Below are 15,739 nucleotides of genomic sequence, written 5' to 3'. Positions count from 1 at the left end.
AGACAGAAAGTTAACAAGGATATCCAGGAATTGAACTCATCTCTGCACGAAGCAGACCTAATAGACATCTACAGAACTCTCCACCCCAAATCAACAGAATATACATTCTACTCAGCACCACATCACACTTATTCCAAAATTGACCACATAATTGGAAGTAAAGCACTCCTCAGCAAATGTACAAGAACAGAAATTATAACAAACTGTCTCTCAGACCACAGTGCAATCAAACTAGAACTCAGGACTAAGAAACTCAATCAAAACCGCTCAACTACATGGAAACTGTACAACCTGCTCCTGAATGACTACTGGGTACATAATGAAATGAAAGCAGAAATAAAGATGTTCTTTGAAACCACTGAGAACAAAGACACAACATTCCAGAATCTCTGGGACACATTTAAAGCAGTGTGTAGCAGGAAATTTATAGCACTAAATGCCCACAAGAGAAAGCTGGAAAGATCCAAAATTGACACTCTAACCTCACAATTAAAAGAACTAGAGAAGCAAGAGCAAACACATTCAAAAGCTAGCAGAAGGCAAGAAATAACTAAGATCAGAGTAGAACTGAAGGAGATAGAGACACAAAAAACCCTCCAAAAAATCAGTGAATCCAGGAGTTGGTTTTTTGAAAAGATCAACAAAATTGATAGACCACTAGCAAGACTAATAAAGAAGAAAAGAGAGAAGAATCAAATAGATGCAATAAAAAATGATGAAGGGGATATCACCACCGACCCCACAGAAATACAAACTACCATCAGAGAATACTATAAACACCTCTATGCAAATAAACTAGAAAATCTAGAAGAAATGGATAATTTCGTGGACACTTACACTCTCCCAAGTCTAAACCAGGAAGAAGTTGAATCCCTGAATAGACCAATAGCAGGCTCTGAAATTGAGGCAATAATTAATAGCCTACCAACCAAAAAAAGTCCAGGACCAGACGGATTCACAGCTGAATTCTACCAAAAGTACAAGGAGGAGCTGGTACCATTCCTTCTGAAACTATTCCAATCAATAGAAAAAGAGGGAATCCTCCCTAACTCATTTTATGAGGCCAACATCATCCTGATACCAAAGCCTGGCAGAGACACAACAAAAAAAGAGAATTTTAGACCAATATCCCTGATGAACATTGATGCAAAAATCCTCAATAAAATACTGGCAAACCAAATCCAGCAGCACATCTAAAAGCTTATCCACCATGATTAAGTGGGCTTCATCCCTGGGATGCAAGGCTGGTTCAACATATGTAAATCAATAAACGTAATTCAACATATAAACAGAACCAAAGACAAAAACCACATGATTATCTCAATAGATGCAGAAAAGACCTTTGACAAAACTCAACAGCCCTTCATGCTAAAAACTCTCAATAAACTAGGTATTGATGGAACGTATCTCAAAATAATAAGAGCTATTTATGACAAACCCACAGCCAATATCATACTGAATGGGCAAAAACTGGAAGCATTCCCTTTGAAAACTGGCACAAGACAGGGATGTCCTCTCACACCACTCCTGTTCAACATAGTGTTGGAAGTTCTGGCTAGGGCAATCAAGCAAGAGAAAGAAATCAAGGGTATTCAGTTAGGAAAAGAAGAAGTCAAATTGTCCCTCTTTGCAGATGACATGATTGTATATTTTGAAAGTCCCATCATTTCAGCCCAAAATCTCCTTAAGCTGATAAGCAACTTCAGCAAAGTCTCAGGATACAAAATCAATGTACAAAAGTCACAAGCATTCTTATACACCAGTAACAGACAAACAGAGAGCCAAATCAGGAATGAACTTCCATTCACAATTGCTTCAAAGAGAATAAAATACCTAGGAATCCAACTTACAAGGGATGTAAAGGACCTCTTCAAGGAGAACTACAAACCACTGCTCAGTGAAATAAAAGAGGACACAAAGAAATGAAAGGACATACCATGCTCATGGATAGGAAGAATCAATATTGTCAAAATGGCCATACTGCCCAAAGTAATTTATAGATTCAATGCCATCCCCATCAAGCTACCAATGAGTTTCTTCACAGAATTGGAAAAAACTGCTTTAAAGTTCATATGGAACCAAAAAAGAGCCTGCATTGCCAAGACAATCCTAAGTCAAAAAAACAAAGCTGAAGGCATCACGCTACCTGACTTCAAACTATACTACAAGGCAACAGTAACCAAAACATCATGGTACTGCTACCAAAACAGAGATATAGACCAATGGAATAGAACAGAGTCCTCAGAAATAATACCACACATCTACAGCCATCTGATCTTTGACAAACTTGACATAAATCAAGAAATGGGGAAACGATTCCCTATTTAATAAACGGTGCTGGGAAAACTGGCTAGTCATAAGTAGAAAGCTGAAACTGGATCCTTTCCTTACTCCTTATACGAAAATTAATTCAAGATGGATTAGGGACTTAAATGTTCGACCTAAAACCATAAAAACCCTAGAAGAAAACCTAGGTAATACCATTCAGGACATAGGCATGGGCAAGGACTTCATGTCTAAAACACCAAAAGCAACAGTAACAAAAGCCAAAATTGACAAATCGGATCTAATTAAACTAAAGAGCTTCTGCACAACAAAAGAAACTACCATCAGAGTGAACAGGCAACCTACAGAATCGGAGAAAATTTTTGCAATCTACTCATCTGACAAAGGGCTAATATCCAGAACCTACAAAGAACTCAGACAAATTTACAAGAAAAAAACAAACAACCCCATCATAAAGTGGGCAAGGGATATGAACAGACACTTCTCAAAAGAAGACATGCATGCAGCCAACAGACACATGAAAAAATATTCATCATCACTGGCCATCAGGGAAATGCAAATCAAAACCACAATGAGATACCATCTCACACCAGTTAGAATGGCAATCATTAAAAAGTCAGGAAACAACAGGTGCTGGAAAGGATGTGGAGAAATAGGAACACTTTTACACTGTTGGTGGGATTGTAAACTAGTTCAACCACTATGGAAAACAGTATGGAGATTCCTCAAGGATCTAGAACTGGAAGTACCATATGACCCAGCCATCCCATTACTGGATATATACCCAAAGGATTATAAATCATGCTGCTATAAAGATACATGCACACATATGTTCATTGTGGCACTATTCACAATAGCAAAGACTTGGAACCAACCCAAATGTCCATCAATGACACGCTGGATTAAGAAAATGTGGCACATATACACCATGGAATACTATGCAGCCATAAAAAAGGATGAGTTCATATCCTTTGTAGGAACATGGGTGCAGCTGGAAACCATCATTCTCAGCAAACTATCACAAGAACAGAAAACCAAACACCGCATGTTCTCACTCATAGGTGGGAATGAGATCACTTGGACACAGGAAGGGGAACATCACACACAGGGGCCCGTTGTGGGGTCGGGGAGGGTGGGAATAGCGTTAGGGGATATATCTAATGTAAATTACGAGTTAGTGCAGCACACCAACATGGCACAGGTATACATATGTAATAAGCCTGCACATTGTGCACATGTACCCTAGAACTTAAAGTATATACAAAGAAAGAGTTCAATTTCCTCCATAAGGTAAGTGGAAATGGGATCTGCTGACCTCCTGAGTGTGTAGGAGTGGAGGTGGAGAATGGGATACCCAAAAGCAGAGGAGCTCATGGAGAACAGGAACTGTGAGGACTGGAAGAGAAAGCATGCTAGGGGTTGGATTGCCGAATAGAGCTCAAACTTCCAGGTCAATGGTGAGGTTTCAACAGGACTTTGACACTGGGCATTTGCAGTGACTCCATGTCTCAATATTGTCTGTGTAGTGAACATGCTTTGAATGTGTGAGGCTAGAATAAATGCATTTTTTATAAAGAGTTTTGATTAAGGCATTAGTAAATAGCTTCAGTAGACAATCTTGTTTACTTCTTTGTACTACAAAGATATCCCAAGGGTTTCTAGCCTTCATCCTCAGTTACTTTCTTAATAGTTACCATGAATATATGTAAGGCCATCCATAATTTCACACTGATACTTATCATCTCAAGGCAAGCCTTGTTAGACAGGCATAAGCTCATAACAAATTACCGGATCCAGATAAGCCTTTTTTTTTTGTTTCTCCAATTACACTCATCAACCACAAATTGAGATTAATTAGATAGATTACTTGGCCTATAAACATTTAGCTCCCATCAATGGTATGAATGACTGTGTTAATGGAATTTCCCAAGTGCAATAACAGAGTACTGTCATTCCTTGAGTGTGGATAGTCAATATTTTGTAAAGCTATAAATATGGGAACCTGTAAAGAATAGATTCTGTATGTGGAGTCCATACCAAATCTGTTTAAAATGCCTATGTTAAATGTAATTAGTATATTCTAATTTATAATCTACCACATAAACTCATTAAAAGAAAACCACAAGCAGCTCGCCATTAAAAAAAAAAACGGTTAAATTGATAGAAATCTGGTACTTATTTGTTAGGAATTATGCAGTGTTCTTCATTATTATACACAGATTCTTCTCACTATAGTACCTTTTCTGTTAAAAGCTGCATGTGTCACTCATACAGGATACTTACAGAGCATTTTTAAAGCAGTACATAAATACATGAATTATTTCCAAACATGAGTTAAATTGCAAGTCGCAATTTAGTTAAGTAGATTAGGGAATAGAAATAAGTGATTTATTTTAATAACCAAAATAACAAGCTTAAAGCAGGTGAAAGGCATAGAGCAGACAAAGACTAAATTTTGTGGAGCATTTGCACATTTGCAAGATTTCATTAAATTTTCTCAACACAATTTTCCTTTTCCAGTAATATGGGAAACTTAGTATTCTTAACTGGTATTTCTACTAATTAAAAACACCTAAAAAGTCTTGGGAAATGTGTTTTATAAAAGACTTAATGCACCAGAAAGAAAGTAGGAATTCTCATTTGAAAACTAAGTAGAGAAATAAACCTTGAGAGGAAAGGAGAATTCTGAAACAGGTTTGACTTTGAGGATATCACCCAAAAATGTTGACTTGCAAATTGGTTTGCACAGACTATCAGAGTGCAGGAAGCAAGAGGACATCCGGGTCCCTAAAAAGTTGGGAGTTGATCATAAGTACTCTTGATGAGCTGGAATGATGAGACAGCTACACTCTTAGCATAGCTGTGAACCGAAACTAAAGACAACTCGTTTCTCCACCTGATACAAGGTAAATTGTCGATAAACTTGACCCTGAATGGAAGGTAAACACGTAAATACACAGGGATACAAACATACACACAAACCTCCCATCTACCCTTTAAGAAGAAAGGAAAAAGCTAGGCCTCCCTCAAATTTACACGTATGCATGATAGATACAGATACAGACATGGATATATATCACAACAAACCCAGAGTTTATTTTATAGGCAATTTACCTATGGCAAAAAGAACACAAATGTTTTTGGAGAATTTCAGCTTCATTACTAAACTCATCTCTAGGAAATGTTACTAGATAAATGAGCCCTCACCAGCAGATTTCACTAAAGAGTCAAGAAACAAAGAACCATGAGGGAGAACCTGCAAACACAAGAGGCATCAGAAAGAATGCTTTTTAGTAAGAACCCATAGGAATGTAATCACACATGGAATATAAAATCTATATTTAATATCTTTAAAGAAATATCTTTAGCAGAAAGTAGAGTGATGTTTGTTCTGTATTGCTCTGAAAGAAAATAACTGCCAACCTCCAACACTATTGCCTGTAAAATTGACAAGAGAGGAGAAACCCAAAGATTTTGTGCAAGTCGATCCTGATTAAATTAAACTCAAAATGGGAATAGAGAAACATGAACTTAGAGAGGACTAAAATGGAAGTGAGGAATTGGGAGCAAAAATCTGTTAACATCAGTTAATAAAAATCAAAATAAAACAAAAATAATCATTTATCTTGGGATAAAATAAAACTAAACAAGATAGACTAAATTATATCGATACAATATAGCCTGGGGAAGATGTGAAGATAAATTTCCTAAATTCCCTATATTGTTTAGGGAGAATTACCAGTTTTTAAATTGTTTTTGAACTTAGGTAAGTTAATTGTAATAAAAAATTCCTTGGGTAACCAAGTAGTTTTTAAAGAACTGAATGTAATGAAAATACAACATAAAGTTTCCAAAAAAGTAATAACAAATTAAATGAGAAAAATAATCAACCATCTGAATCTATAAGTAGGAAAATCATATAAAGGTGCAATAAATAGAAATAAAAACTAAGATTCTAAAAATAAGTTTAGTATTTGAATAATTAGAATAAGTATAAATTAAATAAATATCCAGGTAAGAAAACATAGATATACAGCATTCATGGTCTCAGAAGGAAAAAAACAGCGCACTTAACTAGGGCAATCTGGTGACAGTATGATAGAGAAATTATTTTTAAAAATATACATATACCCTGTTTTATAATGATAAGAAGAAAATTCTCAGGGGAGGGAATACAAAATATATATAGTCACATGCACCGCCAATGAAAGTGTAAACTGTGTAACCTTTCTGAAAAGCAATACACCCCAAGAACCTGAAAAATGTAATACCCTTAGGTCCTACGAAAAGTGACACTAAGAAAATATGTATACATAGACGTGCTTATTATTCCATGATTTAGAATTAGCATAAATGTAGCAAATACTTAAGTTTCCAAGAACAGGAAAATAGTATTTAAAGAATTCATTAATAGCATGGGGCAATACTCATTTCATAAGGTGTATAAATCAAAAATAAAATTCAAAGAACTGCAACTGATAAAATAGACTCCTCTTGGCCAAGAGTATCTCAAGGAAACCCAAAAAACTAGTTCAGACCACAATAGGAAGGGGGTTAAACATGCATCCTTTTATTCCTCCCTTTGGAGTTCAGGAATACGACTGAACAGCATTAGTATTAAAATAGAGATCATAAGACTGACAACACAGACTTTTTGTAAAAAGAAGATACAAAATTCTAACCTGAGTCTGGTATAGCATCCCATGACAGATAGGAGCAGGCTTTGAAGGAAATCAAGGTATATATAATATACCAAATATATTTCTTTGACATATTTTGAAATGACCCTGCAAAGTTGGTTTTTTTGTAGAGGAAATTTGCATCCTATAAATAATCTCCTTCCCTTACTAGATATTTTCCAGAGTCTGACATCTTTTAAGGTATGATAGGAAATATATATGCTCTATTCTCTCTGTAGCCTGCTACCTGGAGACTTCATCCGCGTAACAAGTACCTTGGTTTCCACAGTCCCCCTTATCTTAACTCAATCATTTCTTTCTTTTCTTTTCTTTTTTGAATTTCAGGCCAAGTTTATTTTTATTTTTATTTTTTAATCTTTTTTTTTTTAAATTTCAATAGATTTTGGGGAACAGGTACTGTTTGGTTACATGAATAAGTTCTTTAGAGGTGATTTCTGAGATTTTGGTGCACCCATTACCGGAACAGTATACACTGTACCCAATGTGTAGTCTTTTATCCCTCGCCACCCCCTATTCTTTCCCCCAAGTCCCCAAAGTCCAATGTATCATTCTTAGGCTTTTACATCCTCATATAGCTTAGCTCTTACACATGAGTGAGAATATATGATGTTTGTTTGGTTTTCTATTACTGAATTACTTCACTTAGAATAATAGTCTCAAATTCTATCCAAGTTGTTGGGAATGCCATTATTTCATTATCTTTTATGGCTGAGTAATATATATATGTGTGTTTGTGTGTGTATATATATAACATATATATTTTATATATATATATATGCGCCACATTTTCTTTATCCACTTGTTCATTGATGGGCATTCGGGCTGGTTCCATATTTTTGCAGTTGTGAATTGTACTGCTAGAAGCATGCATGTGCAAGTATCTTTTTTGTATAATGACTTATTTTCCTCTGGGTAGATACCTAGTAGTGGGATTGCTGGATCAAATGGTAGTTCTACTTTTAGTTCTGTAAGGAACCTCCACACTGTTTTCCATAATGGTAGTACAAGTTTACATTCCCACCAACACTGTTTCCTTTTCACTGCATCCATGCCAACATCTATTATGTTTCAATTTTTTGGTTATGGCCATTCTTGCAGGAGTGAGGTGGTATCACATTGTGGTTTTGATTTGTATTTCCCTGATAATTAGATGTTGAGCATGTTTCCATATGCTTGTCGGCCATTTGTGTATTTTTTGTAGAGAATTGGCTATATATAAATATATATGCATATATATTTATATATAATATTAACATACTCCATAATTACAGAATACAGGTTTCTTTTACAAATCCATGGGAAACCTATAAAACTGACAGATATAAAATGTGTTTCCATGGTATTTGAAAGATTTATGTTATGCAGATAACTGTCTCTGAAAGCAAAAACATTAATTTGAAAATAAATGACCAAAGGACAACTAGTTTACAGATCAATGAATGCCCTCTTACAAAACTCTTGGGTCAAAGAAAAATGCAAAATAGGTATTAGACAATATTTTTTAAAAACAGATAATGAAAATATATATTAAGCCTAGTAACTTACAGTCAGACAGAAATGGATTTAATGCAGATATTAGAAAAGAAAATGACTAAAATAAGTAAGTTTGGCATGTATTGAAGAAGTTATAACAATACAATGAAGAAAACCCAAGGACAGAAGTAAATCTCATCTTGAACTGTAGTTCCCATAATCCCCACAATGAGCTGGAGGGACCTGGTGGGAAATAATTGAATCGTGGGGGCAATTACCTCCATGCTGTTCTCATGATAGTGAGTGGAGTTCTCATGGGATCTGATGGTTTCACAGCCTTTGCTCTGCACTTCTCCTTGCTGCTGCCTTGTGAAGAAGCACATTTTTGTTTCCACCTCCTCCATGATTGTAAGTTTACTGAGGCTCTGTCCGTCATGCCGAACTGTGAGTCAATTAAACCTTAGCCTCAGCTATGCCTTTATTAGCAGCCCCGCGTGAGAATGCACTAATACATCTGATATCTCCCTAAAATGTATAAAACCAAGCTGTCCCCTGACCACCTTGGGCACATGTCATCAGGACCTCCTGAGGCTGTCATGGGTACATCCTTAACCTTGGCAAAATAAACTTTCTAAATTGATTGAGACTTGTCTCAGATACTTTGTGGTTTACAAATTACCCTTTGTTCTAGACCAGTCACAAGAGTGACCATACATAATAGCAGTGTGCCACTTACTCAGCTAGAAAGGCTCCTTAGCTTTTCCTCCCACTGGGAATGAAAGTCAGTATTCTTACCTTGACCTGTCAGGCCCTGGACTTAACAAAAACCAGCATGTTTGACCTAAAATTACCTCTGAATGGTCTTTGTGTGTAAGATGGAAGAGACATGGAGTGGTGCCAGCATCTGAGATGAGGCTGAAAATGAAAACTAGGGGTACTTTCTAAAATAAGGGATGCCTTGAAAGTCATGTTGAACTTTGTCTTCCTGGAATAGGAAGAGGGTGGAAATATTTTAATTAGGGAAGTGATGTGATTGAATTTGCTTTTAAAGTTCTTTTTGGTTAAATGTAACAGAGAAGGAATTTGATACAGTGGGTAATAATGGAGAGGAAACAATTTTAGGAATATTAAAATAACCTTGGCTTGAATTAAGGTAGAGATGGAGAAATGTGTAAAGACTGAAGAGGCTGGTGGGAGTTAGAAAAGACAAGTGGACGGATTAGTGTTGGGATAAGAAAGGAAGAAAGGAGTCATTGATGACGCCATGTTTCAGAAGGTTTAGGTGATGAGGTGAAGGCTGATGCCATTCATTGAAACAAGATAGAGAGATAAGCGTGCTTTGAAAGATAGATAAGCATGCTTGGGTGCAGTGGTTCTCATGTGAAATGTCTGATGAAACATAAAAGTGAAAGGAGGAGACAAATATAATAAAAAATATATATTCTTGATGTCAAAACTAAAATATAAATATTTGGGAGACTTCCTTATGTATTTGGATGCTATTCTCATGCTTCTGTTTCTGGAAAAAATAATACAAAACAAAAATTATTTCACGAGTTCTCAATTTTTGTCCTTCTGTTTTTATCAGATAAATGCAAATAACTTTCGTATCTTTCTTCTCTTGCAGTTTCCCATGTCTTCCAAATTTATTTCACATCATTATCTTACTTTTCCTCAAGGTCATTTTTCCCTTGACTACAACAATGCAGATTTCAATTCTGCCACTGAATTCCTAGACATATTCGTCATCCCCATTTTCATCTCCCACCACCCCGCCGTTTTCTTCATGTTAACTTGTTTTCCTGACTCACAGAAATCACCTTTCCCTGCATACATTTTTAGGATTTCAAACTTTATTCTAATGATTTCTCCTAGTTGCCCCCAAAATTATATTCTATGGTGTGTTTTTAAAGTTGAATTTTTAAGATGATATTTCATATCTATATTTTCAAAAGCTTTTCTTCTGTGAATGTTATTGTCAGCTGTCAGGGTGTGAGATAGTTCTTGATACTACATTCTTTCCATGCTGTTGCCTGAATCGGTTTAAAATAAAGTCATTACTAGGCTGTAAACTTGCTCTTCAAAATTGAGCAGCATATATTTAACCACTCATACTTCTTAGCTTTCCAACACTTTGAGTCAATGGAGTATACAAACACCTGTAATTTCCAGTGAGCACAGCTCCCAGGCTCGCTCTCTGTGTCTCTCACTTTTTTTTTTTTTTTTGCCTCAGCCTGTGGGACTTTATTTATGGGATTTGCACCTTCACCTTCTGCATGCAGTGTGCCTTACATTTTTATTGTGATTTTGGTAGAGGCGATGATTTGCTGGTTGTAGAAAAATGGACAGCATTATAGGATTACAAAAGTATTGCTAAGAAATTCCAACAAGCTACTTCCAGTTTATGTCTGATTGTTAGTTTTGGATGGTGCAACCTTAATTTCTGAACCAGCAGGTGAAAGATGAGAGAAGAATAAGAGACCTTTCTATACATCTTCAGGCAAACAGGCTTGTTGGCTTCCTAATATTTCAGTGGGACACTGGGATGGGGTGGAGGCAACATATTGTTTAAATAAGTAGATAGTTTTTTTTTAAAAAAAAATGAATTTTGTCTCTAAGATATATTTTTACTAGAATGATACTATGTAGGAATACGTGTAAACCCCTGGACTTTGATCTCAAGCAAAACATTTTCCCTATCATCCCTCCCTCTTAAGTGCATGAGTTTGGTAAAGTACTACAGAAATTTGTTCTCTCAAAGTTCTGGAAACTCGAACTCTGGAGTCAATGTGTTGGCATGGTCTCTTCTGTGCTCCTGCCTTAGCTTTAGGGCATTGCTGGCAACCCTTGACTTGTAGATGCATCACTTCAATCTCTGTGCTCCACAAGGTGTTGTCCACTGTGTCTGTGTCTGTGTCCAGTGTCTTCATCCAGTGTCTGCTTTTTCTTCTAATAAGGACATCAGCTGTATGAACTCACCCTAATTAAGTATGATCTCATTATAACTTGATTGCATCTACAAATACCCCATTTTCAAATAAGGTCATATTCCTAGCATTAGGACTTCAATGTGTTTTGTTTTGTTTTGTTTTGTTTTGTTTTGTTTTTTGGGTGGAGGGAGAAAGGAAGGAAGTGGGCACAATTCAATTCATAACACCAACTAAATATAAATGCCACTGTGGTAAGATCAGCTTGACCATGTCGTTTTTTAAACGGTGGTTTTCTTTGTTTCTATTGTGGTTTTTGCTCATCTTATCAGAAAATTGGATAACTTTAGATACTGAATATGAAAGATTAAAACATTAAAAGTTTAAAGTGAAGGCCAGGCACGGCAGCTCACACCTGTATTCACAGCACTTTGGGAGGCTGAGGTGGGTGGATCACCTGAGATCAGGAGTTTGAGACCAGCCTGGGCAACATGATGAAACTCTGTCTCTACTAAAAATACAAAAATTAGGTGGGTGTGGTGGCGGGCACCTGTAATACCAGGTACTGGGGAGGCTGAGGCAGCAGAATCACTTGAAACTTGGAGATGGAGGTTGCAGCGAGCCTAGATCATGCCACTGCACTTCACCCTGGACAACAAAGCAAGAATCCATCTCAAAATAAATAAGTAAAATAAAAATAAAAAAATAAAGTGAATCCCACAGATTTGCTTATACTCTTTATAACTAGATTAAGTGTCTACAACAGCGCTCTTTTTGAGTAACTTTATGGGGATATACATCAGGTGCCAACCACTCCACATTCCAAAGGGAGGCACAGACTTGCTTTGCAGGACATGCAAAGCAGTGTCCAAAATGGTTTCCTGGCCTTAGGCTCAGCATCCCCCTGAAGGGTATGAGGGAAGAGCTGCGGTCTCCCGTTGGAGAGATTGGATGGATGCTGAGTGCTCATCTTCCCCTTCCCTGACAGAGAACTCGATGTGCATCCCTGGACCTACAGGGACAAAGAAGTGTCAGATTTATTCCAGAAAATCGTTAAAGGATGAGAGGCTTGTGAAGAGGCCCAGAGCAAAACCAAAGAAGGCTACAGCCTGGAAATAATTGTATTCCCCCGATAGTAGGCCAGATTGCATCTTTCTTATCACTCTGTGGTGGGCATTGTGAGACAAAGCTTAGCCTGGGATTATCTTAGATCTTGTCAAAGAAGGCCCTGGCCAATGAGGCTATCTCTGCAGGAAACAGCTGGAAGTGCATCATCCCAGATCCCAGCTGGAGAGACCAGCCTCAGGAGAACAGCTGAGGCCGAGGGATTCATTCTACCTGGGAAAACTGCACATGACGGATAACCATTCATGGGCAGGGATCTTAACCCCCAAGGATGCCCTGAAGAATTCAGCACCCAACCTCCTATTACTTTCAAAGGAATCACACAACAGTTTACAAGGGGGCATGTCGATAACTTTATTAGTGCCAAGCTCTGCCTTTCTCTGTAATACCTCTCACTTCAGTCCTCCATGAGTCATAGTGTTTCATGGGTGTATGATGAAGCAATGGAAGCCTCATGCCTGGAAATAGGAAGAAAGTTCACTATAAGGGACCTGCTCATTAAAGTGGACCCAAACTTGTGAAGAGAACTTGGATCACAGGTTGGCATCTTGATTTTTTTGATTTTTATGGAGTACACAGAATTGCAACTGGTTAAGGAGACAATTCTCGAGAGGAAAGGTGATTAGAGGACATTTTGTGACCTGGGAGTGAGTGGATACATTCTGAGAATTGCTCTATATTTCACTAAGTAACAGGGGTTTGCCCCTCAAAGTGGGGGTGGTTTTAAGGAGGCAATCGGTTGTGGGGAGGTAGGAAAGTTGATTTCTGATTTTATCTTTGCTCATCTTCCAGGCTACATAAACATTAAGAACATTGTTATTTTACTTTAATAAAGAAGTTTATAAATAGTCCAATATTAAAATTTGATTAAATGATACTTTTGGAAATACATTAATTTTACTGAATGCCCTCTAGCCTTACTATAAAAAAGAATGCTTTGCAAATAATGAAAGCTAAATAAAAATAAGCCAGCTCCAGCCACTTTAAGTGACGGAACACACTTTGTACCTTGGGGATGGGGAGAGGGCAGGAAATGAAGAAATTAAAGGCAAGGGCGTCTCACTGAGGTATATCAAATCCTATTAGACCAGGTCATTTCCTTGGCTGGAAACTGGACAGGGCTCCTATTGTCCTGTCTACTTTGCCTGAAATCTTTTATTTATTCTCCATGTTTGTTTCATTGGCAGGTAATTCTATTCCTGTTTCTACATTTACCATGCTAGATCCGTCTTTTCCCTGATTTTATTTTTAAGTTACTATGATGTTCTTACTAAATATATAAATGCTTATTATTGGGTTTTTGCTGTTTCTATAATAAAGAGTTGTAGTTATTGTAAGTTGCATCTCACTAAGCTTTAAAAATGTATTCATCCACTGTAGAGAAGTATGTTTCATTGAAATTTGATTGCACACAAAGCTTGACATGAGGTTTATTCTCTTTGTGAAATAAACCATTCAATCTGGAATGCATTCACATTTATCTGAAACTTGCAGGAAATAAGTCATCTTTCACTTATATTTTAATATCCCATATTTCCATTAAATTAATGGAAGGTTAGACCTAAAGCTCTCTTATTGGACAGTTATTATTAATGATTCTTTGCACATAGAGTGCATGAATAGCTCACAAGAAAATTTCACCAAAGTCATGTTATATATTTCTCATAATAATCCTAAGAGGTAGGGTTGACAGACATTAGCATTCTGACATCAGAATTGGAGAGAGATTCTTCTGTCTCATTTAAGGGATTTGCCCAAAATTAACCAGTCCATGGTAAATCCAGCTCTATAATATTACCCTTAAGAATATTCAAAAGGTCCCGGGCGCAGTGGCTCACACTTGTAATCCCAGGACTTTGGGAGGCTGAGGCAGGTGGATCATCTGAGGTCAGGAGTTCAAGACCAGCCCAGCCAACATGGTGAAACTTCGTGTCTACTAAAAATACAAAAAAAAAAAAAAAAAAAAAAAAAAGCTAAGAGTTGTGGCAGGCACCTGTAATCCCAGCTACTAGGGAGGCTGAAGCAGGAGAATTGCTTGAACCTGGGAGGCGGAGGTTGCAGTGAGCCAAGATTGCGCCACTGCACTCCAGCCTGGGCGACAGAGCGAGACTCTGTCTCAAAACAAAAACAAACAAAAAAGAATATTCAAAAGGCGCATGGGACAAGGAGAGGTCATTTCACATACTCTTGAGGAGCACAGGTCACTCCAGACTATATTTTTCCTAGATGACTGGGGGACCCTGCTCTCCTCCTTTTGGCTCTAGGGACTTGATTCCTGAAGACGGGTCATGCTCCAACGTCTAGTTTAGAGTTTTTCTACTACACCACTTGGTCTCTTATTTTAATTTATTTCTCTGCTTTTTGGTTTTATTCTTTTTTAATCTCCTGGATCACAATATAATCATTTGAATTTTTGTTGTGTATACAAGGGCTCACAGAAAATGTGTAATAAACGTGGTTCGTGGGAAAATCTTGCTAACGGAATCCAGTAGATTAATAACTGAGAAAATAAGGCACACATAACAAAAGGTTGTTCATGGCTGTAAGTTCAAGAATGGGAATTGATTAGAGTGATAGAATAAATACATGTGCATATGTTCTGAATTGATTAGGAATATTAAAAAGATACCTAGATTCCTAGAAAAATTAAAAAGAAACATTTTTTCTAAGAAATAGGAAGTTCAAGTATAAACTTACCAAACAACAGAAGTGATAAAGTGTTAGCATAAAAAAATTAGCATCATGATTATTCTGTATTGTTTACACAGATCTATCAAGTCAAATGTTTGGCCAGAGCCATTCTTTATTCAGTTATCAAAATGATAGAGTCATTTGGATGAGTTCAGAGACTTCTGCCTTATGATAAAAAAGATAATTGTAAATCAGAAAAGAGTTTAAAAGCTATACTAATTAAACAGCTAATTGGATATTAGAAGATTTGTTTCTCCAAACTTCTACTATTTTTGATTTTCTTTTCTGTTTGTGGAAGTTTTGGGAAGCAACGTTTTATTCTGTGATTAGCTTCAAAGAGTTTCAGCCACGGGTTATGGGACTGGACCATGTATACTTGAAGTGTGCTTCAAACCATAAAATTCTATGAGATTTTGTGAGCAACTACATCTTATTAATAAAAAGAATTGCAGTTTATACCCTATTTTAAAGTACTTATTTTTGCTTTCTCAAATATAAGGATGATGTACTATGAATTTGTAGTATCATTAACTATGA

General features: G+C 36.8%; 1 protein-coding gene across 1 annotated transcript in view; it reads right to left on the bottom strand.

The window, feature by feature from the left end:
- Positions 1-15,739, bottom strand: part of DAOA (D-amino acid oxidase activator) — a gene marked incomplete at its 5' end in the record, with an annotated part of 71,190 nt that overhangs the window by 11,329 nt on the left and 44,122 nt on the right. The window contains 1 exon segment of the mRNA XM_025364853.1: positions 12,227-12,398. Coding sequence (XP_025220638.1) covers positions 12,227-12,398 — 172 coding nt within the window.

This window comes from Theropithecus gelada, chromosome 17, assembly GCF_003255815.1.
Source record: "Theropithecus gelada isolate Dixy chromosome 17, Tgel_1.0, whole genome shotgun sequence".
In the NCBI taxonomy this organism is placed as follows: domain Eukaryota; kingdom Metazoa; phylum Chordata; class Mammalia; order Primates; family Cercopithecidae; genus Theropithecus; species Theropithecus gelada.
The sequence above is the reverse complement of the archived record's forward strand: the minus strand, read 5'-3'. Positions and strand labels throughout refer to the sequence as shown.